The sequence below is a fragment of the Typopeltis vanoorti genome, chromosome 6 (assembly GCF_054136105.1).
Source record: "Typopeltis vanoorti isolate ZY-2024b chromosome 6, IOZ_Tvanoo_1.0, whole genome shotgun sequence".
In the NCBI taxonomy this organism is placed as follows: domain Eukaryota; kingdom Metazoa; phylum Arthropoda; class Arachnida; order Uropygi; family Thelyphonidae; genus Typopeltis; species Typopeltis vanoorti.
The window spans coordinates 126,904,657-126,927,997 of record NC_143554.1 but is presented as its reverse complement, the minus strand read 5'-3'; the positions used below and the strand labels follow the sequence as shown (position 1 = coordinate 126,927,997).

The 23,341-nt window shown below is 35.5% G+C and overlaps 1 protein-coding gene across 1 annotated transcript in view; it reads right to left on the bottom strand.

Moving 5' to 3' along the window:
• Nucleotides 1-356: 356 nt before the first annotated feature.
• Nucleotides 357-23,341, bottom strand: part of Gnptab (N-acetylglucosamine-1-phosphate transferase subunits alpha and beta) — a 281,886-nt gene continuing 258,901 nt past the window's right edge. The window contains exons 21-23 of the mRNA XM_090393683.1: nucleotides 21,147-21,201; nucleotides 8,564-8,767; nucleotides 357-579 (exon numbers count right to left, since the gene is read on the bottom strand). Of these exons, the coding sequence (XP_090249809.1) occupies nucleotides 502-579; nucleotides 8,564-8,767; nucleotides 21,147-21,201 (337 nt within the window). The 3' untranslated portion in view covers nucleotides 357-501. The remainder of the gene's footprint in view (nucleotides 580-8,563; nucleotides 8,768-21,146; nucleotides 21,202-23,341) is intronic.

Sequence of the window (23,341 nt, the reverse complement as noted above, 5' to 3'; positions counted from 1 at the left end):
ATGTCTTTGTATGTTAATGGGTTAATTGCCATAGTCCAAGAAGAATAACCAATATATGCATTTTTTTTTCTTGTTGCTAAATATTTATTCAACATGGATAGTTGAATGAATATGCACACTGAAACAGCACTATTTCAGTGTGCATATTGAAACTGTACTGACCATCAAATTATATCAAATGATTAATTTTAGTAAAAATTCATGTATCATGTCATTTCTTCTTGCTGAAAATTGAGAAGTGCCAGCACATTAACACCAAAGAAATCTGGCATATCCTTGTTGGGAAACTATGAAATGCATGTAGGAAAATTTCATTTCATCATGTGATATATACACTGAAAATGAGATGTCAGGGAAAAAAAAAAAGGTATTTATTTTGTTACAAAACTGTACAACTGATTTTGTTTATAAACATGAGAATGCAAGTGATTTACAGGGGTTTCAAAGTTAAGTAGAGATTACCACAATATTCTTCTAAGAATATATTTTTCTTTACGTATTCTACACATCTAGTGTACAATCTCTTAGAGAACTTCTGCAGAGACGCCGAGATTCTAGATTTCTGCCACTAGTTCGTACCTGAAAAGAAAAAAAAAAGTTTTTAAACAATGAATTCAGTATATATGGTATCTCATCAAGTGGTACCCCAAGGGTAAGTGAGAAAGCAACTTCAACATATTTAATCAAACTTAGCATAAGAATACAATGTACATTGCATCACTCCCTAGAACATTCCTTTTTGTTCTAAATATATTTGGTCCAGCAGCAGCACACAAGGATTTGTATGTTTGCAGAAAAAATTTTTTGATAAACTACATAGGCATTGTCTTGGTTGATGGCAAAATCTTTTCCAAGGACTTTTTTGAATGGCCAAAAACAGGTGACAGTCCAAGAGCACAAACTACTCCAAATCTCCAACTTCAGCAGCATGCATAGTTTACCATCCTACTCTTTCCTTCTGATTGACAGAAAAGTATGAACATCTCATTCCCCGAGGGGCTAAAAGTGAAACATGATGTTTCCTCACCACAAGATGTTATGCATTTCACTGCCTGTGATAATGTGCCTAAACATGGTCTCTCACCTTCATGATAATGATTTCAAAAAGATTACAAAGTTTTTACTTATGCTTGCGTGGGATGGCTTAGGAATATCTTGCATAAACCATGAAAGTAGAATATGTTGTTGAAAACTTCATTAGTAAAACTACAAATTAATTTACACTTGGCTGCTATCTCATCAACTTGACTGCCCTTCCTCCCATCTTTATCGATGAGAAGGGTTGTCTAATATGCATGGGTCCCCCACCTTTTCACCAGCTGATCAATAGGCAGGTTAACTACTCTAAGTTGCTGTTTGGAATAAGGCTAGTGTAGCATGTTTGTTAACTATGTGCATTTCTTCTGCCAAGTTTGCCTGGGATGGGGAAATTCTGCTACCTCCACATAAGACTGGTTAATTCACCTTCAAATGAAAACCATTATACACTTTCTTCACATTCTTTGCAAGATTTGAACTTGGGTCTTTCCAATCAGAGTTGATACTAATTGATTAATAATTAATATATGATTTTTTTTTTCAAAAAAATATTCAAAAATGAAATGTCTTCAGCCCAAAAAAATCAAATCCATGCAGTCTGCTTATCCATGTAAGTAGTTAACAGATGACTGATCAAAGCAACTAATTAGGCAGGTTAAATTCCTTAAAAATTGCAAATGCAGATGCCTGGCAAATCATTGCCAACAGTAGAAAGTAAATATTTTTTACAAAATGCAGAAATGATGAGGATCTGAACAGGCTATAAATTTGGTAAAGTTAATGAAATATTTTACTTATACGGGCAGTTCCCACTTTGGTTTTTTTTTTTTCAAGTATCAGCAAAATCGAAAATAAAAATATTAATTGCAATATATAGATGCTAAGCATTCATATATATATATATATATATATATATATATAGCATTTCAAACCATGTGCATAGCTATACAGTGCTACTATGCTCAATTCACTGACAGCACTCTGTCCTCAGTTTATTGATAATTTGAAAAATCTCAAAAAACGGAACAGACGTTATTAATATTGCTGAGGAACTGCAGCCACTGATTTGCTTAAACACACAATGGATAGCTCAGAAATAAAGACCTCGAAATCGAAAAATGTGAAGATTTTCACCACATGGAAAAAAGAAACAGATTTTTAAGTCACAGGATTTGTTCTAGTAAGGTTACTACAGATTTAAAAAATGCTTATACATGCTATCGTCAAATTTATAAAGAAAAGAGAAGACAGTCTTGGAAACAAACATCTTATAATTTGCTGGATTTTAAAAGCTACATATTTTCATTTCTTTGGATAACTAAATCATTATTTAACATAAACGATTATTTTGTCAACCTTTATTTAACAATGTTATGATCAAATATCATTGTTAAGAATGTAACCCCCATTTTTAATATTACGCCACTTTGCAAGCACATGCTAGGAATGAATTAACTCGTAAAATTGGGAACTACCTATACTTCATATAAGTTGTTATTGGACAAACAAAATTTTGCATATACTACTCATTTAAGTAGATGGTCTCTGTAGCTGAATGGTTCTGGCTTGTGAGACCTAATGGTAAAAAGAGATCAAATTATAAATCTAACATTACAGGCAAAACGTTATACTAGGCCTTTTTTTTTTAGGTGTAGGCTAACTGTTCCTAGACATAGGTAGTTTTTATTTTTCCCTCTCACCATATAGATAAACAGTCCATGAACACACACATACATCAATGCTAGTAAACTTCTCATCATCTTGAATGCATATTACACCCTCTGTCCAAAACGAAACCGAACTTTTGATAGAAAATAAAACCCCGACCAATTATAATTTTTCAGATAATTTATTTCAATCAATATACTCTCCCTCAGCTTCGATACGGTGTTTGGAATGATCAATTAATTCGGTAAATGAGTTTTTATATCGTTTTTTGGGATACTGCTGAGGGTCGTGGTTACTGCCGCTTAAACATTTTCAATGGTGTCGTATCGCCTTCCTTTCATCAGCAAATGAAGTCAGGGGAAGAGAAAGAAGTCACAGGGTACTAAATCAGGTGAATATGGCAAGTGATCCAACACATAAACTTGGTTTTTGCTCAAAAACAGTCTCATAATATTCGAACGATGAGATGGTGCATTATCATGCAAAAGTGACCGGCCGCCTGCATCACGATATTCATGCCGTAAGCAACGAAATCTTGCAATCAATCGCTTCAAAACTTTAGTTAAAACTCACCATTGACCATTTGGCCAGGTGGAACGAATTCTTATGAATAATGCCCTTGGAATCGTAGAAACAAATCAGCATGTCTTTACTTTTGACTTCTCCAAGCAACTTTTTTTCGGATGCCCCTCTTGTGGTCTCCACTCAGCACATACACAAAACATCATGTTTCGTCACCAGTAAAATCGTTTCAAGGAAGTTTGAGTCCTTACAAGCGGTTTTAATGAGGTCCTTGTAGTGTTCAATTCAATACATTTTTTGGTCGTCAGTCAACTTGTGGGGAATAAATCACGAATTCAATTTACGAAGGCCCAAACTCTTGGTCAAAATGTTGTGCACAGTTGATTTTGGAATCACCAATTCATGTTCGATCAATCTCACAGGTGATTTTGGGTTTTCTTTGATGAAATCACGCACTTTTTGGATGTTAACTTCACCCAGTCCAGTTTTTGGACAGCCCAGCTTTTCGTCATCCTCAAGCATCTGACGACTACTTTGAAATCGCTTAAACCACTCATAAACTTGAGTACAGGATAAGCATTCATCACTGTATGCTTTTTGAAGCATTGGATGCATTTCGGTAAAATTTTTACCAAGTTAACACAAAAGTCAATAGCAGCTCTTTGTTTGAAACTCATTTTCCGACCATTCATCAAAACACACTGTCACTCTTGGCACTATAACCTGGCTTCTAATGAAACAAACATCATAAACAGTTGATACAACAGGTGGCGCCACTAGTTTCTTCTATTTTCGAAAACTTGGGTTTCTTTTTGGACAGAGGGTGTACAAGAATAAATATGCAAGCATCTGTATAATTAGCCTGTGTAATAGAGATCTGTATAATAGAGCCTGTGTAGCTCAGTGGATGTGGCGTTTGCACACCACCGCGCTTGGCCGCACGAAGGAAGTCTTGGTTTCGAGTCTAGTCGGCGACTAGAGGAGATTTTTCTAAGCCTTTTTTCGACCGGTTCCCGAGTTAGTCGATCTCTGGCACGGGCAAGCAGGTTTTTCCTCCCGGAAACTCGGGTTTTTCGTCCTGTAAACTCAAGAAAATCGACCGTAGAACCCACATTATTTCAGACATTAAATATATTGTGTTAGGGTTAGGTACCACGAGATGGCGGCACATTTGAGCCGTCTCTCTTCACTGCGTACCGCTTAATTAGTGATAGCCTTGGGCCATCTGTCTCTGATTGGGTACCAGTGGAGATTGAACTGCCCACTCAGTCTCCAAAAGTTAGATAGGGCTAAATGGCCTCGCCTACTCCCGTATAAACGGGAATAAAAAGGCGTTAGCTGATTTTTTTTTTTTTGATTTTTTCTGTATAATTAGTGAATTAAAAAATAATTTGGAAATTTTCTGAAATAGGGAGGCTTATTTAGTTTATTTATTTTACTTTATATTAAAAGAATAGGGCATACTTAGTTGTGTATTTTTAGAAGGTAGAGATGACAAGGTAAATTGAGTTGAAACATAATAAGAGAAAGGTGTTGAGAATGAAGCACAATTATATGAACATAAATATCTATATTTAATAGCTGAAAATCAAACATGAATAAAACTACTAAACAAAGATAAATGAAATGGACTACACATATTAATGTTTCTGGAATAAAACTATACAGAAACATGAATGAAATACATAATTTAAGGAATAAGGAAATGATTAAGGATGTTTCACCAGCTCAAGCTAGAATTATCCAAGGCACAACTGAATATACACAATCAGCAAATACAAAATTAAAATGAACTCCAGAGCAAGGACGGTCACCAGTCGTGTATGGAGAGCAATAGTGGTGCTCTCTCTGTAGTGACTTTTTATCATTGCAGGAGAGTGGCAATTAATTATAATACATTTCTTTTGCCAGTGGAAAGCTAATACTGTTATCTTCAATTACAGAGGCACCACTGCATTTCTGATATCCATGGTTCCAGAGCCTTCCTGGAAAAATGGAGGTCAAGTAGATAATAATTCATCAGTGCACCTCTCACCAAATTATCTCTCTCTAGCATGTCTCTAAAGCACCATGGACTACTAGAAAGTGAAATGTTAAATGTAAATTAAATGCATTAGTATAAATAACACAGTGAACTGGCCCTTGCTAGAGTTAAACATTAGCAAGAAAAGCTAAGAATCACTCAAAATCAAGAGACCACCAAGTGCAGATGTAAATAATTGAGTATACATGCAAGCAGTGCCATCTGTGGCAGTCCAGTTAACTTGTCGGGTGATTGTGGGAATTTCAAGTGCACTCTTGTAATTTTGTCTGGACTAAAGAAAGTGCCAGACCATCTGTTATCGGGAAAATCAGTGGTGCACCTGTAGTGCATTTTTTGTATAAGTGAGGCGATTTTGTTCAATGTTCATGAATCAAAACATTGTCAACTAATATATCTACAAGCTTTCATATTGGAAGTTTAATCAAAGGTAATTGGTTAATTTTCACTAGTATTTCAAGAAAATTAATAAAACTACATCTGCCACATATCCACAATATAAGATAATCAGTATCACCTATTAAAATACTTTTAAAAGTATTTTAATAGGTGATCTTTCAATTAAAAAAAACCAATTATCTATCTTAAAAATTAATTATTTTCTATCATTTCCAAGCACGCGGCAACAATTATATTTTAATAGGTGATCCACCGAATGTTCGTTACTTGTATTCCATTCCTATAACTGTTTGCGTACACTGAAGATGTACTATTAGTTTTAGTATGAAATATCTGTACCTTTATTAATTCAAAGTTATTACTGTGGCCTTACGTGTTCTTTTAATAATAAATAAAATGATTGCTTTTATTCTATAGTTTTTCAGATATCATTTATAATATCTTTCTAGAGTAGTTTAACCTTACTTTAAAATTGGTAATTAAATACTGTTGTAATATTGACTGAAATGCACAAAAAAGTATATGTTGTGAACTGTTTATCTTAATTATCATATAATACACACAAGCCAATTACACTGAAGATGCAAACTGCATACAAAAGTAAATTGAAGTTAATAATTTTTAAATTATATCTCTCTCTCATATAACATCTATTGTAAATCTGTTGTGGACAATGATTAACTTCAATGACTTTTTTTAAGAATGTAACATGACAATGGGTGTATTACACATGCACCAAATATGGCCACTGTTTACATGGATGGCATCACTTACTTATTGAGGAAGAAGAGTGTCTGTAATCAAGGTACGAAGAGATGTAGGGGAATATGGCAAACCACAAAGAATAATAGAAGGAGATTTGCAAAAATTTGGAAATTTTAATTTATGGACAAATTTTAAGCAAAAAAAAAACTTTTAAATGAAAATGAGTTAGCCAGCCTCACATGGAGGAAAGGTCTCTTTCCTCTTCAAAACAAAAAAAAAAAAACAGGCCAAAGGAACACACACACAAAAAAAAACAGTTGTTTACAGATATAGTAAACAATGCAAATTAACTGCTACCATTAGCAACAAGCAAAGTTCTAAGAAGCCAAGTTACTTGGCTGTAATGGGCCATAGAGCCTAACACAGAAAGCACAATGGCCTGTTTTTTTTAAAGCAAAGAATAATGTCTTTAGGTGGTAGAGAACATATGTTAATTTGAGATGTTGATAAGTCTAACTAATAGAATGAGTACCACCTTAACTAAAATTAATAATCAAATTAACTGTGGAAACAACTGAAGTTTTTTAACTTCAAAAAGCTAAAGGCATTACACCTAAGAGTTGAAAATAATTTTTTACTGAGCAAGCTGATTTTTAGAAATTCATCAGCATTTCATGGGATGCCAGTTTCAATATTTTTTGTAGAATTTTTATGAAAAACATGTTTATTCAAACTACTACCTACATAATGTACTTTCACACTCACAAAATAATGGATACTAGAGTTAAACATAAGCAAGAAAAGCTAAGAATCACTCAAAATCAAGAGCCCACTATCAAGTGCAGATGTAAATAATTGAGTATGCATGCAAGCAGTGCCATCTGGGGCAGTCTTAACTTGTCAGGTGATTGTGGGAACTTCAAGTGCACTCTTGTAATTTTGTCTGGACTAAAGAAAGTGCAAGACCATTTGTTTTCCAAGGCTGTGAGTTTGAATCTCACTGTGTATGGGTGTGCGTGAATATCTGTAGTAGATGATTTTCCATCACTGAGCATGAGACCACTACTCCACTTACTGGAACCTGAAGTGACTTAAAAAAATGTTCACAGTTAGGTCTCAAGAATAGGATTTCCCATTATCACCTTTAGCTCAGAAACAAGACTAATCCTAATGCATTACTATTGTAAATAGTAATGCATTAGGATTAGTATTGGACAAATGCCTGGGGATTCAAACCCAGGCATTTGTCCAATACTACTGACTGAGTTACTGAGGCACACACACACACACACACACTATGAAACGAACAGATTCTTCCTCCTCATGAAAGCTTGCAAAATTTATAGCACATTAGTGCTATGTGTGGGTGAGAGAGTAAGAAGAATGAAGGAATCTGTTGACATATTTCTTCAACAGCTAAAAGTTGCAGTCTTTTGGAGAGCAAGGAAGGCTGTTCCAAAGAGCAAAAATAAATGGAATGAAAGAAGAGGAGGAGAAGTTGGTTCAAAACGTTTGTGCATGTTCCTTACAATTTTGGAAGAAAGTGGAGGAATGATGGTCAGTTTAGCATGACAATGTCTATGGAAATACTTATAAAAGAGACAGAAAGTAGAAATATGATAGGAGTGAATCAGAGAGGTATCAACTATTGAGCAGACTAGCCTTTTCTGGATAGCATCAAACAGTTTAGAAGGTTTTAGGCACACCATTGCAATGAGTCAGGAGCATTCCAAGGTTGGGAAGATTTGGAATTTATACAGTGTTAGCAGCTACAAGTGAGAAGTAGTATCCATAGCAGAAAAGCACATTCAAAGTGGAGTGAGATCTTTTATGAGATAAGACAGTGTTTTGGTAGTAGTAGTGAAGTTCATAAGTTTATTCTCATCCTTCTGAAGAATAGCAATGATTATGTTCCATAATCATATTAATTATGGACATATGTATGCCCACCCAAAAACAAACAGAAAGCATAAGACAATTTCTTGTGCCCAGTCCCATGAGCAAGTGTAATATAAGGCAATTGGTCTGATGAGTGTAAACATATTAAAGAGATATTTCATACACTATTCACAATCCACTTATGATTACTAAATATAGAAGAAAAACATTAAAAAAATGTAAATAAAGAGTTTTGAAAATGCATACTTTTATGCTGGCATATCAACCATATTTTATATTAGAGATACAAACCTCAGCTTTACAAAATGATGTTATGGAAAAGATAAGCAGGGCCCCAAGGCAAAAATAAGTAGCAAGTCTTATGATATCCCTTAATTTCTGCCATTCATGCAATTCTTTTACATACAAAAACCGATTCCTATACTCTGGTGGAAGCTCAAAGTAAGACCGTACTGGGAATAGACTTTCATAAAAATCCTGAAGAACTGCTTGAATCTGAAACCAAGTAATTATTTAAAATTCACCAATGCATTTGCTATTATTATTATTATTTTGTTCACAAGGCAATATATGTGTAAAATATACATAACTTTTAAGAAATGCAGTATGAGAATTAAAACTTTTTTTTTTTTTAAGTGTTAGCTATGCTGTAATCATTAATCATCATTTATGCATAATACAAAGTCAACAGAACTTAGTTATATGCATATTTATACACAAATACATAACAATACTAACACGTTCAACAGTGCTAACTTAATACAATTATTATGCATCAATCATTAATTTTTAATTAACCAAACCTATCCATTAAAGCTATAGATTTTCCCCCTAAAGCTACCTAATTCTTAACAATTTCTAATGCTAAAAGGCCACTTCACAATTTTCATTTCTAACAGTAAAAAAATAAATTTCTTATATTTGTTCTCTCTTCACTAGCATTTTATTATTCCCTCTAGAAGAGCTTAGTTCAACCAAGTATCCAACATATACTCCCTGAACTAACTTATAAACCTTAATTAAATTTATTGTCCTCTGCATTGTCTGGTAGAAAAATGCAACAAATTACACTAATTCAAATGATTCTCAACGTGGAGAAATTGTATCATGATACAATCCCTCCACACACTTAATAAATCTTCTCTGAATGCCTTTAATCCTTTTGAGATTCATTACAGAGGTCAGAAAAGTTGTGAAGTATAATTCAATATTGAAGTTTCCAGAGATATCTTTGCTTTATGCAGGTGATGTACTCCTCAATACATCCAGTGGAAGTCTCCAGGGTTCTCTAAACTGCATAACAGCCATAACAATTTTAGTATGAAAATCAGCAATGAAAAGACCAAAACTATGAAAATAAACAGGAACATAGAAAACTTCAGGTGTTATCTCAATGGAGAATCTATAGAACAAGTAAAATATTTCACTTATTTAGGTTCAGTTTTAGTGAGGAGGGCAAACTAAATTTGGAAATGGAAAACAGAATTAGCAAAGCTGGCATGGTGGGGAGCCAACTGAATAAATTTATATATATGAGAGAATTAGCCAAAACACAAAACAAACAGTATACAAGACTGTTCACAAACAAGTCAAAGTGTTCAATTTATGGATATGTGAGTTGGGTTCAAAATACAGCACCTAATCAAAGTCAAAAGATAATGTTCTGAGAAAAATTATGGAAGTGAATCATATTAAAAATGAAGCTATTAGAAAGGATCTTGACATTCTCAGCATTCCAGAATGTGTAAGCAGAGTTAATCTAAGGTGTATGGCCACTTAAACAGAATGGAAGAGGAAATGTTAGCAAAACTGGTGTTTGATGCTAGATTACAGGAAAGAGACCCAAAGGAAGACCAAGGTCTAGGTGGCTGATTCAGTCAGAAGTGCATTAGACACACAAAATGTTAGATATGAAAATAGTGGAGTGCTGAAAAGTAATACACTAATTTAGAGGGAAAATTATGGATAAGAGATTAATAATGACATAAACTTATCATTGCAGTTCTTTCATAGTAGCCTGAACACTCCTTGATATTTCCTTTGTTCCATAAACTTCTTTTACTTCTGAGCTTTACTACTTGTTTTAACAATATGATTCTTAAACTCCCTATCAACAAACCTTTGTATTCTGTAACTCTTTCTAAAGTCTGTCCATTCAACTTGAGTCCATCTCTTATACTTGTAACCAAATTGCATATACTTGTTTTTAGATAACTCCCATCCACAAAAGGTTTCAAACCTATTGTATGAGTGGCAAAGGTTTTATTTTATTAATTATTTTTGTATGCATATGGGTCAAAGCTGTATAACTGAGAGGAGACCTCCACATAGCCTTTAAAGGAATGCAGAGAACCGGCCAGTGCTTCTGACCTAATGGTGCACCCTGTTAGGCATCTACCTAAATTGTAATAAATTTAGTTTAATCCTTTATCCAAGTGTGAGCAAACAAAGTTTGCGCCTGAAAATATCTTCAGGACTGGGGTAAGGTAGTACAACAACGAGCAACTTGCAGCAAAGGTGGACCAAGCTAAGTATCTCCCATAATGCAAAACACATCTCCTTGTGGATATGTATAATGTTATGCATCAAGGGAGGGGCCACCACCCGGACTAGTTTCGACCTTTATATAATAAAGGTCGAAATAAACTTTCAACATCTTTCTCTAAATCCAGAATAATTTAATAAAAAGGTGGCACACCGTTTGGCAACTCCTATAGGTAAAGATGATCTGGCCATCGCTTCTACTTGGTATCTCCACTTCTGGGCATGGCTCCCACTAAAGAGACCTCAATAAAGGTCGAAACTAGTCTGGGTGGTGGTGGCCCTTCCCTTGATGCATAACATTATACATATTTGCAAGGAGATGTGTTTTGCATTATGGAAGATACTGAGATAGGAGTGATGTTAGCTTGGTCCACCTTTGCTACGAGTTGCACGGTGTTCTACTACCTTACCCCAGTCCTGAAGATATTTTCAGGCACAAACTTTGTTTGCTCACGCTTAGATAAAGGATTATACTAAATTTATTATAGTCTAACCAAGTGAAAAAATAAACTTTCAATACCTGAATACTGAAAGAACGAGGATGGGCTGGCAATTTGGGATTTAGCTGACCAAATTGTATTCTTATTGACTTAAATCAAAATGATAGTACAACATGACAGAATTCCATGCCGGCTGGAGCATAGCCCGGTTAAACAAGGCCCCCATTGTTTTCGACAGGGAACCAGGGGAAACAGCAAAAAGTCAGTTACTGGAACAATTCTGAAAACACATACCAAATTAACATCACCAGAGTTAAAGATCGGTACTATCAACATAAGAAGCCTGAATGGCAAAGAAATGGAGCTAGCTGAGGAATTAGATAAGTACCAGATTGACATAATAGGGGTGACCGAAAGAAAAAAGGCAAAAACTGGTGAGATCTTTCTGAGCAATAAATACAAAATGTTATATTCAGGCAATGACAATCAAGGAAAAGAAGGTGTAGCCATAGTATTCAACAAAAAATATGAGGCTAATCTTCTTGAATGGCAGGAGTCTCATGCAGAGTGATGTGGGCAAATATGAGAATGGGGAACTGGAGAATGAGACTTAGTTGTGCTTATGGTCCCTCAGAAGGTTCTACTATGATAGAAGTGGAGGAATTTGAGGATTTAGAGAAAGTATCTGACACAATGAAAAAGGAAAAGTTGGTCCTTGTTGGGGATCTAAATAGCAGAATGAGAAATGATTGTCAGACATACAAAAATATTTTGGGAAAATTTGGAGAAAGAGGAAAGCTAATAATAATGGCAAATATTTGTTGGATTTCTGCTCAGGACATGGACTGGTTATTACTAACACCATGTTTCCAACATAAAAATGTGCACAAATTCACATGGAGAGAAGTGGCAAGGAATAAGAAAAGTCTCATTGATTATGTTATTGTTGATAGTGATGTTTTCTCCCTGGTGCAGGACACCAGAGTGTACAGAGGATTTGAAATTGGAAGTGATCACTATTTAGTCTTGAGCAGGATAAAATTGAATTTCATATCGAGAAGAATAACATGTAAGAAAGTTTTAAAGCGAATAAAAGTTGAGCAGCTCTCAGATGTGAACTGTAGACTAAAATGCACAAAGATTATTGAAGAAAAAATGAAAGAATTTGAGAACAGGAACCAAATCTTGGAGATTCAGTGGCAAGCCTTGAAGAAAACCCTGATTGATTCTGCCAGAGAGGCATGTGGTGAGGTTGTCTGCAAGGATAGAAAAATCAGAACTCCATGGTGGACATAGGAAGTTAAAGAGGCAATGAAGGAAAAGAAAAAAGCATATCAAAAGTTCCTGACAAATAATTCAGTTTGTGCTCTTAGAGAATACAGACACAAATGTAAGAAAGTTAAACACTATGTAAAACTGGCTAAGAAAAAGTAATAGCAGGACTTTGGCAAGAACACAGAAAATAATATCAAGGTGACAAGTTATTCTGGAGGTTATTGAAGAAGCTCAGAAATGGAGGAAAGAGTATTGTAAAAGGAATTAGAGATGATAAAGGTGATATGAAAACTGGAGAAAAAGATATCCTTGAAGTATGGAGTAATTACTTTGAAAAATTGCTAAATGAAACAAGCGGTGATAGCACTGTGGTAAAAAACACTCAACAGGCATACAGTCAGGAATACATATCCATACTGAAGTAGAAAAAAAGCCATCGAAGGAAGGCTCGAAATGTGGAATAGATGGTAGACCAAAAAATGCTGAAGTATGTAGGTAAAAGAGTCTTACAGTGGCTGCACTGCATTGTTCAGAAGGACGAATTCCGATGATTGGAGTAGAGCTCTCATAGTACCCATATATAAAAAGGGAAATAAAACTGAATGTGAGAATTACAAAGGTATTTCCCTACTGAGTGTTCCTGGTAAGATTTATGCAAGTATATTTGAGAAATGGTAGAGAAGGATTGTGGAAGAAAAGCCTGGGGAAGTACAATCTGGATTGAGGCCAAATAGAAGCTGTCAGGATCAGATCTTCATTTACGACAAATAGTTGAAAAATCATTGGAATATAACCAAGATCTGTATTTAAATTTTGTAGATCTGGAAAATGCATATAGCAAGGTGCCAAGAGATAAGCTATTCAATACGCTACAGTTATATGGTGTCAATGGAGCATTATATCAATCAATACTTAATCTTTATTTGAGTTGTAAGTCAGCAGTTAGAACTGAAGGAAGTGCAGGAGGATGGTTTAATGTTAAATCTGATGTCTGACAAGGACGTACATTATCCCCTCTGTTATTCATTATCTATCTGGATCACATTATGAAGGAAACTGATATTAAACCCAATATCAAAATTGGAGATGTTAATGTCAGCTCTTTGCTTTTTGTGGACGATGTTATACTTCTAAATAAATCCACTACAAGTCTGCAAGATTCCCTGACTAAACCGAATAACTGTTGTAATAGATATGGTATGAAGTTCAGCAATAACAAGGCAAAGATAATGAAAATAGACAGAAGCATTAAAAATGTCAACTGTTGTGAACGGAGAACCTGTGGAACAAGTAAAACATCTCGGCTACTTAGACACGAATTTTAGTGAAGATGGTAAATTAAATATGGAAATAGACAACAGAATCAACAAAGCTAGTATGGTAGGAAGTCAATTGAATAAATTCATATGGAATAAGTGAGAAATTAGTCAGAACACTAAATTAGCTGTATACAAGACAGTGTTCAAACCAATTTTAACTTATTGATCTGAGAGCTGGGTCAGAAGTAAAATACTTGACCAAAGACTAGAGACTGCAGATATGAGAGTCCTGAGAAAGATTAGAGGCATGAACAGATGGCATCAATGGCAATATCGTATTAAAAACGATGATATTAGGAAAGAACTTGACATTGTTAGCATCCAAGAATGCGTTAGCAGAGCTAATCTCAGGTGGTATGGTCACTTAAACAGAATGGCAAGGAAAGTGTTCTCTGCCAGGTTGGCAGGAAAATGACCCAGAGGAAGATATAGGTGGATTGATACCGTAAAAAGTGCCTTAGATGACAGAAATATAAGATCTGATAATGTTGGAGTCTTGACAAGTAACAGACTGATTTGGAGGAAAATTGTAGATAGGAAGTTAGTAATGATGTAAGATTTTCATGTAGTACTATCATATCATTTTCATGTAGTACACGGCAGGAATTTGTTGATGCATATATTATCTATAATCCAATTTTATATAAACTTTTTCAAGTCACTTCAGGTTTCTAATAATTTGGCGGTAGTCTTACCATGCTTATTGGAGATGAAATTCATCTTCCACCTAGAGACATCCACAAACATCAATGCCCATAGTAGGATTAATCAACAAGGGTCCAACTTAGGATGCTGTGGTATATTACACTCCTTTAACCACCTTGTTCTTAGAAGACCCCTGCATACTACTCCCTAACATGTGTCTGTCAATCAACCTTCTGCTGATAACACCAGATAATCAGTAAGTTGCTAGGAAGAATTCTAACAGAGGCATTATAAAAATCCAAATAAACTGCATTGCAGCCACTAACAAGATTTCCTTTGATTTTTCCTTTAAAAGGTAAGAGATTTGTCATAACATTCTCCCTAGAATCCTATAAAGCAGGGGTGTTCAACCCATCGATCGCTGAGCGATTTTTGGTCGATCTCTTATGTATTCCTCCTTACAAATTTAATTAAAACTGAAAACATAATATTTTATTTATCATTATTTTCTATTATTTTTAATTCACTTTAAGTGTATTGCTATTGTTTATTTATTTTTCGTTAAAATTATCAAATCTGTAATTTTCTTATAAGTGTGGGTAAATGAATTAATTTGGATCAGTGGAAGTCAAACAGCGAGATAATTGAATACGATTATAAGCAAAGTGTAAAAACTCGATTGTAGTTTAAATATTAAATATTCCAAAGCACATTACATCGATTTTTTTACGTAGGTTAAGTCCCATGTGAATATTGTAAAAAAATAAACTTTGTTTATCTCGGTATAGTTTGTATTAGATGTTTTTGTAAATAACTCTTTTGAAGCTAACTGTATATACTGCTTTAATAAGAATATGTTAGAGTATTAAAAAAAGGCAATGTTTTGTCGCTGAAGCTGTACATGGCAGCATTAGAAAGATTGTTATTGAAACTTGTATGTATGAGAAAGGCTTGCAGGCTCTAAGTGTAAACATCTCAGAAGCAGTTAGAAAGAGTTCAAACAACTTTCCGATGGCCAGCAACTTACAATCAAAAGAAAGCGGAGGAGAACAAAAGGCATTCCAAACTTAACTTAAGATGAAAGACTCATACCGATTCTTTTGGGGTTGACAAACTTCATGCGAGGTCTCAGAGGAGGCATAATAAAAAGAGCTGAAGAAAGCAGAAGGGGTCCCGGTTCCAGAATTGCTGTCAGAGAGGAGGCCGCCCGGTCCAGAGTCGCCGTCAGAGAGACTGCCCGGATCCACGTTGCTTGAGAGAGGAGTTTCCCGCTTCCAGAGAGGAGCTTCTCTGTTCGAGACATCGCTAGAAAGACTATTTCTTGGCCACAGACAAGGTTTCAAATTGCCGAAAGGAAGAGTTCCAATTGCCAGAGAAAAGTTTCCAGGCCAGGTTAATGTCAGACATTCACCAGTGTGTTGTGTTTTCATTACAATTTGATGAATCAAATGACTTCACTGATATTACTCAATTAATGGTATTTATTCATTAACTAAGTATTTCATAACATGGTATTTCAAGATTATTCAAGTAAAGAAGAACTTTTGAAAATTATACCATTATTGGGAAGGATTAGGGGAGAAGACATTTTTTCGGCATTTGATGAATTTGTGAAACAACACAAACTTCCGTTTTTTAAGCTTCTGTCTATTACTACTGATGGTGCTCCTGCAATGATAGGTAATAAATCAGGCTTCATTTCATTATGTAAAAACGATGACAAATATCCAGATTTTTTTTTAACGTACCACTGTATTATTCAGCAACAAGTACTGTGTAGTAAAAGATTAAACACAAAAGATGTTTTGGATATTACATTTAAAATTGTAAATTCTGTTCGAGGGAAAGCCCTGCAACAGCGGTTATTTTAATTGCAGAACAAATGATAATATGGACTCTGTTGTACAATAATGTTCACTGGCTCAGCAGAAGTCAATTTTTAGAAAGATTTCTTGTATTAATTAACGATATATAAAAAATTTTCTTGATGAAAAAGGAGATATTTATTCACAATTGAGTGATAAAAGATGGTTGTTACACTTATCATTTTTAGTAGACTTCTGTACGAAATTAAGCAATTTAAATTTAGAGTTACAAGGTAGAGATAAAAATTTAATTGACATGTTAAGTTCAATAAAAACTTTCCAACAATACTTACTTTTATTAAAGAAAAATATAAATGACCGCGAATTTAGACAGCTCCCATATTTATTAAATTTTTTGAACAAAATCAAGAAATGCTTCGCTATGATTTAAAAGAATTTATTCGTGAAATAAAATTAGTTGAGGAAGAAATAAATTCAGGATTTAAAGATTTTAATAAAACTGAAACGATTGTATCTTTTATGAATAATCCATTTCAAGAAAACTTAAACATCATAGAAATTTCAAATAAAATTAGTGAGCTGTTTGATATAAACCAAGCTGAAGTAGAACTTGAGATAATAAACATTCAGAATAGTTTACATTTAAAATCAATAAACAATGAAGTCATTTGGAAGTATGCACATGAAAAATTCCCAATATTAACTGATACTGCGAGAAAAATTCTGTCGTGTTTCGAATCGAAATACTTGTCAGAATCTACTTTTTCAAATATGACTGTCATAAAAAATCAATTAAGAAACCAAATTACAAATGATCATTTGGATGATTGTCTGCAATTGGCCACTTCATATCCAACTTGACTATGAAAATATTACGAGGTCAAAACAATGTCAAATTTCACATTAACTTTTTTTTTTGAATCAACAAGCATTTCCTGTAACTCGTGAGTTTGTAATAAATCTGTTGTTTTTTCTAACTTTTGTTTTCCAAAATAGAGAAATAAATATTTTATTCCAATATATTTGTTTTTTTTTTTGTTGTATTAAAATAATTAAAAGTGATAAATACATTTTTAAATACACAATGCCTTCAGTGCCAACTCAAACTATGATTATGAGTCTAAGAGAAAATGATATAAGGGCTAGGGCGTACCCCTTAAGCGAAGGGCAGCCACATCGCCCTACAGCTGTGAGAAGTGGACGAGGGCTACCGCATCAAGGGCGGGTGCGGTTAAAGAAGCGAGCCCAGCAGGTGGAGAGGATGTTGCGAGTGGGAACACTGAATGTTGGAAGCATGACTGGAAGGGGAAGAGAGGTGGCAGACATGATGAGGAAGAGGAAGTTGGACATTTTATGTGTGCAGGAGACAAGGTGGAAAGGGGGAAAGGCAAAGGAACTGGGAGATGGATATAAATTGTTCTACTCCGGAGTGAATAACGAGGGAAGAAATGGTGTAGGAATTGTGGTGTGTGGCAGAATGAAGGGTGAAGTACTGGACGTGGGTAGAAGGAACGACAGGATCATGCGAATGAAATTGGGTCTTGGAGAAGAGCGGGTGGTCGTATTATGTGTATATGCCCCGCAAGTTGGTTGTACAGCAGAGGAAAAATATGAGTTCTGGAACGTGTTAGATGAAGAAATGAGGGAATTGGAAGAAAATGAGATGGTGATTGTCGGAGGAGACTTGAACGGGCACATAGGAAGACAGAATAGAGACTGTGAAAGGGTGCATGGTGGCCACGGAGTGGGAATAATGAACCAGGCAGGAGAGAGAGTTGTGGACTTTGCAGTAGCGTTTGATCTGGCAATTGTGAACTCGTTTTTCTTCAAGAGGGAAGAACATTTGATAACATTTAGAAGTGGTAACAACAGCTCACAAATTGACTACATTTTGACTAGAAGAAAACATCTTAAGGTTGTGACAAATTGTAAGGTAATTCCAAGAGATCAAGTAGCACAACAACACCGACTGCTGTGCGCAGACTTTAAATTAAGATCGAAGATAAGAACTTCTGGTTGCCATGGGATGAAGACAATTAAGTGGTTTCGCTTAAAAGAAGAGAGTGTGAGGAATCGTTTTAGGGAGAGAGTGTTAGAGAGGATTTCGGATGGACTGGAAAGTGTACAAGATTGGTGGAAACATAATTCAAAAGTAATCCTGAGCTGTGCAATCGAGGTGCTTGGTGAGACATCTGGAAAGATTAGAGAGCAGAAGGAGGATTGGTGGTGGAATAATGATGTACAAGTGGCAGTGACAGCTAAGAGGAAGGCAAAGCAGAAGTGGGATGAGTCAAGAGTGGAAGAGGACAGAGAGGTGTACAAAGAGAGAAAGCAAGAAGCCAAGAGAGTTGTGGCACAGGCGAAGGCCATGGCATATCAAGATCTGTATGATTAATTAGAAACAAAGGAAGGACAGAGAAAAATTTACCAACTAGCGAAATGTAGAAATAAAGCAGCTAAGGACATCTTATCTTACATGTGAGGCAGATCAAAGATGCTGAAGGAAGAGTATTATGGAGGGATGTGGACATAAGAAACAGATGGAAAATATACTTTGAGGGACTTCTGAATGAGGAAAATGCAAGGACTCACAGAGGAGATGGGCAGCCTTCTGAGGGGATGGTGCAGAACATCAGTAGAATGGAATTGACGGAGGCCATGAAGAGGATGAGGAATGGAAAAGCGGTGGACCCCGACAGAATTCCAGTGGAGACATGGAAGGCACTGGGGGAAGAGGGAATTGACCTGCTGTGGGACCTGTTCATGAAAGTTTGCCAACAGGAAAATATACCCGAGGAATGGAGGGAGAGTACTCTTGTTCCCATCTACAAGGGTAAAGGGGATGCACAAGACTGTAAAAATTACAGAGGAATAAAGTTGATGTCCCACACAATGAAGATCCTAGAAAGGGTTCTTGATGGTAGATTGAGGGAGGAGGTGGAGATTGCAAAGGAACAATTTGGCTTCATGCCTGGTAGATCAACAACAGATGCTATCTTTGGGTTACGACAGATGGAAAAATATCGAGAGAAACAAAGGGAGCTACATCTGGTATTTATTGATCTGGAGAAAGCATACGATAGAGTGCCAAGGCAAGAAGTCTGGAGGTGTCTGAGGGAGAAGAAGGTGCCGGAGAAATATGTCAGGTTGGTGCAGGAAATGTACAGAAATGTGAAGACAAGTGTTCGGACCTGTTTGGGACAGACAGAAAGTTTTCAAGTAACAGTTGGCTTGCATCAAGGGTCAGCATTAAGTCCGTTTCTGTTTAATATTGTGATGGAGGTGGTAACAGAGGAGGTGAGAGAAGATGCACCTTGGACAATGTTGTATGCAGATGACATCTTGCTGTTTGTAGATACAAGAGAAGAACCAGAAACTAAACTGGAAAGATGGAGAAAAGTACTGGAAGAGAGAGGTATGAGACTGAGCAGAAGTAAGACAGAGTATATGTGTTGCGCAGTGGGCGGTGGCCAGGAGACAGACCTGGAGCTGGAAGGAAATGTCATCAGGAAGGTGAGAGACTTTAGATACTTAGGTTCGACAGTGGAAGAAGATGGAGGAGGTGAGAAGGAAGTGGGATGCAGGATACAAGCAGGTTGGAGGAACTGGAGGGAGATGGCTGGAGTGTTATGTAATAAGAGGGTGCCGATCAATCTGAAAGGCAAAATTTATAGGACAGTAGTGAGGCCAGCTATGACATATGCTATAGAAACTGTGGCCCTGAGGAAAAATAAAATCAGCAGGATGGAAGTAGCAGAGATGAGAATGCTTGGGTGGATGTGCGGTGTGACCAGAAAGGATCATCTGAGAAATGACTATGTCAGGGGAACAGTGAAAGTTACGAAAATACAGGAGGCAAGGTTGAGATGGTTTGGTCATGTGATGAGGAGGGAGGACGAATATGTGGGAAGAAGGGTCATGCAGATGGATGTGCAAGGAAGGCGGAAGCGTGGGCGGCCAAAGAAGAGATGGAGGGAGCTGGTAGAAGAGGACTTGAAGATGAAGAACTTGGATGTGGTGACAGCCCAAGACAGGAAGGTGTGGAGGAGACTCATAACAAACAGTGACCCCACTTAAGTGGGAGAAGCTGCAGAAGAAGAAAATTTGTGAATAATCAGATATCAGGTTGGGGGAACATGATCTATATAAGAGAGTAGATCACCGAATAACTTTTTATAGAAAAGTAGCTTGCGTAGTAAAAAAGGTTGAACACCACTGCTATAAAGGATACCCTGGATATGATTGCAAATCATTTTTTCCTCATTAACACAAATAAGATTCAATTGGTCTACAATTCTTCACTTTCTGGAATGAATTATTCTAAATTGGAATCGCAAAACCTAATAAGAATACGATTAGTAACCTGAATGACTTGATAATTGAAACTGGATTAAACATGACAATCATCTGCTTCAATGACTAATGTAGAATACATTTAGATACCAGATGTTTGATGGCAGGAAAAAAGTTCCAGAGAAGACTGATGCAGTTAGAATGCCTTAAATGACCGAAATATAAATCTGACAATATTGTACTCCTGGAAAATATCAGACTAATCTGAAGAAAAATTGAGATAGGAAATTAGTAATACTGTAAACGTTTTGTGTGTCCCTGTGGAGAACATATCAAGAATATAATATACTGGATAAATTAGTGAGGCTAAACACTACTTTTGATTTAAAAAAAAAATAATAAAATAAAAATAAATTTTAAAAAAATCTCAATTTTCCAAATTTGATTTTTAAGCCTGAAACTTAACTGTACTGAACATCAAGTTAGGAATAATAAAAGTTAAAAATATTGTTTACTGAAACATGAATCTCACCAGTTCTGCCTCCTTTGTTCCATGACTGATGTTATCATTTAAGCAAATGAACTTCCTATTTGAAAATAAACAAATTGGATATAATTTCTATAAACAGCTTATCTCTTTTGCAATTCAAGTTATTAGAACATAATATTTAAAAATGATATTAAATAAGAATACAAAATGTTTGTAACTATAATGGAAAATCTCTATATAAATGCAATTGGAAACAATAAAAACAGAGGAAGATATTATTATTAGGATTCAGAAACTATAACCTGAACATTTACTGTAATCTTCAAAAAATAAAGCTATATGTCTTGCCACAATTTTTTTAAACTATGTTCTTGCATAACTTACTACTCTTATGCTACTTTTTTTTTTTACTTAATTCTGAATAATATTTAAACAGCGTGGTATTTTTTAATTTAGTTTATATTATTTATTTATTTTGCAAAAATCTCACATAATTGTTTTATACTTGTTATGTTCATTTTTTTACAGTTTAATATATATTGAATGAAAAATTTATTAATGAGAAATATGTTTTTGTTCTACATAAGATAATCTAAAATATGTATGCATTTGCATTTCGTCTCAGTCACTGAGACATCTTCAGGGATTACAAAAAAAACTATTGTAATACACACTCAAATACAACACAATACTAAGTGAAAGACATGGGTGACTCTCAAGTCCCATCTAGGTGGTGCATCCTCTATGGGTATTTGTAGGTGGCCTAGGAAGTAAAGTGGGATCTCTGATAATTAATGTTTCAGAAATTTTGGGAAGTTTCATGCAACCATATTTATTTAAATTCTGTTGATTTCTGAGTGTTACCACAGATTCTGAAAAACAGTCTTTCTTTTTTGAACTTACTATGGTGGAGCATGGTGGTTTTTCTCCAGGAAATCCTGTAGGCTGTATCCAAAACATGGTCTGCAAGGCCAGATTTACCATCGTCGTGATTGTAGATGTATGATTTGTGTTGTTCTAAATGGATGGTTGCTGATCTACCTGTCTGTCCAAAGCAAGCCAGCTTGCAGGAACAAGGTACTTTATAAACTCCAGGCACTGAGAGAGGAGGGAGCTGATCTTTGAAACAGACAAGGGTAGCAAGTTTACGATGGGACTTAAACACTGTGTGGAGGTTGTAATTTTTTAAGGACCTGGCTATTTTTTTTCATGTGCCATGGATGTAGGGTATGGTGAAGGCATTTCTGAAATCCTTCTGAAAAGATGACTGGGGAATGGAATATTTAATTTTTGTTTATATACAGCGATTACAGAATTATTTTTTTAATTCTGTAATCGCTGTAGCCATTAGAAAGGAAGGTGTTGTGTATGTGGTTGAGTTCGGTTGAAAGGGAGGTTCCACTGGAACAAAGATTGTGGGCTCTATTGGTTAGAGTTTTAATAATGCCAAATCGGTGAGAGGGGTAGTGATGGGAGAGTTTGTAAATGTAATGGCCTGTATGAGGGTTTTCTATATACAGTGAAGGAAAGGTTACCATTAGGAAGGTGTGTTACTAAGGTGTCTAGGAAGGGTAAACTATTGTTATTTTCCTTTTCCATCTTAAGCTGGATTCTTGGATGTAGGCAATTAAGGTGACTGAGGAAGGAGTCTAATGTGTCTCTGGGCCATGAAGAGAACATATCATCTACATATTAAGACATACTTAAGACAGAAGAGTTGAGAAGGGCTGAGTCTATGGCTTGTTTTTCAAAATTTGGCATGTAAAAATTGGCAAGAGGAGGTGAGAGGGGGGAACCCATAGTGGTTCCCTCTATCTGTTTGTAAATTTTGTTCTTCCAAGAAAAATAACTTATGGATGAGAGTTGCCAATTTCACATATGGTTTAAATGGTGCATATATGATGTTTATTAAGTACTCTGGATATCTTTTCACATGTGCCTTTAATGTATGGGATGGTGATAGTTTTGTTATAGTCTTGAAACCCCCCCCCCCACTACACACACACACGCAGTCTACCACAGAAGACTATAAAAACTGTCACCATCCCTTACATTAAAGGCACATGTGAAAAGATATCTAGAGTGTTTAATAAGCATGAACTATGCACCGTATTTTAGCAACAACAGTTAATAGTTAATTCATCCCCCCCACCATTCACCTCAGATGAAATAAAACAAGCATTAAAACAAATAAAAATGGAAAATGTCCTGGTGAAGACCTAATTCACATAGAATTA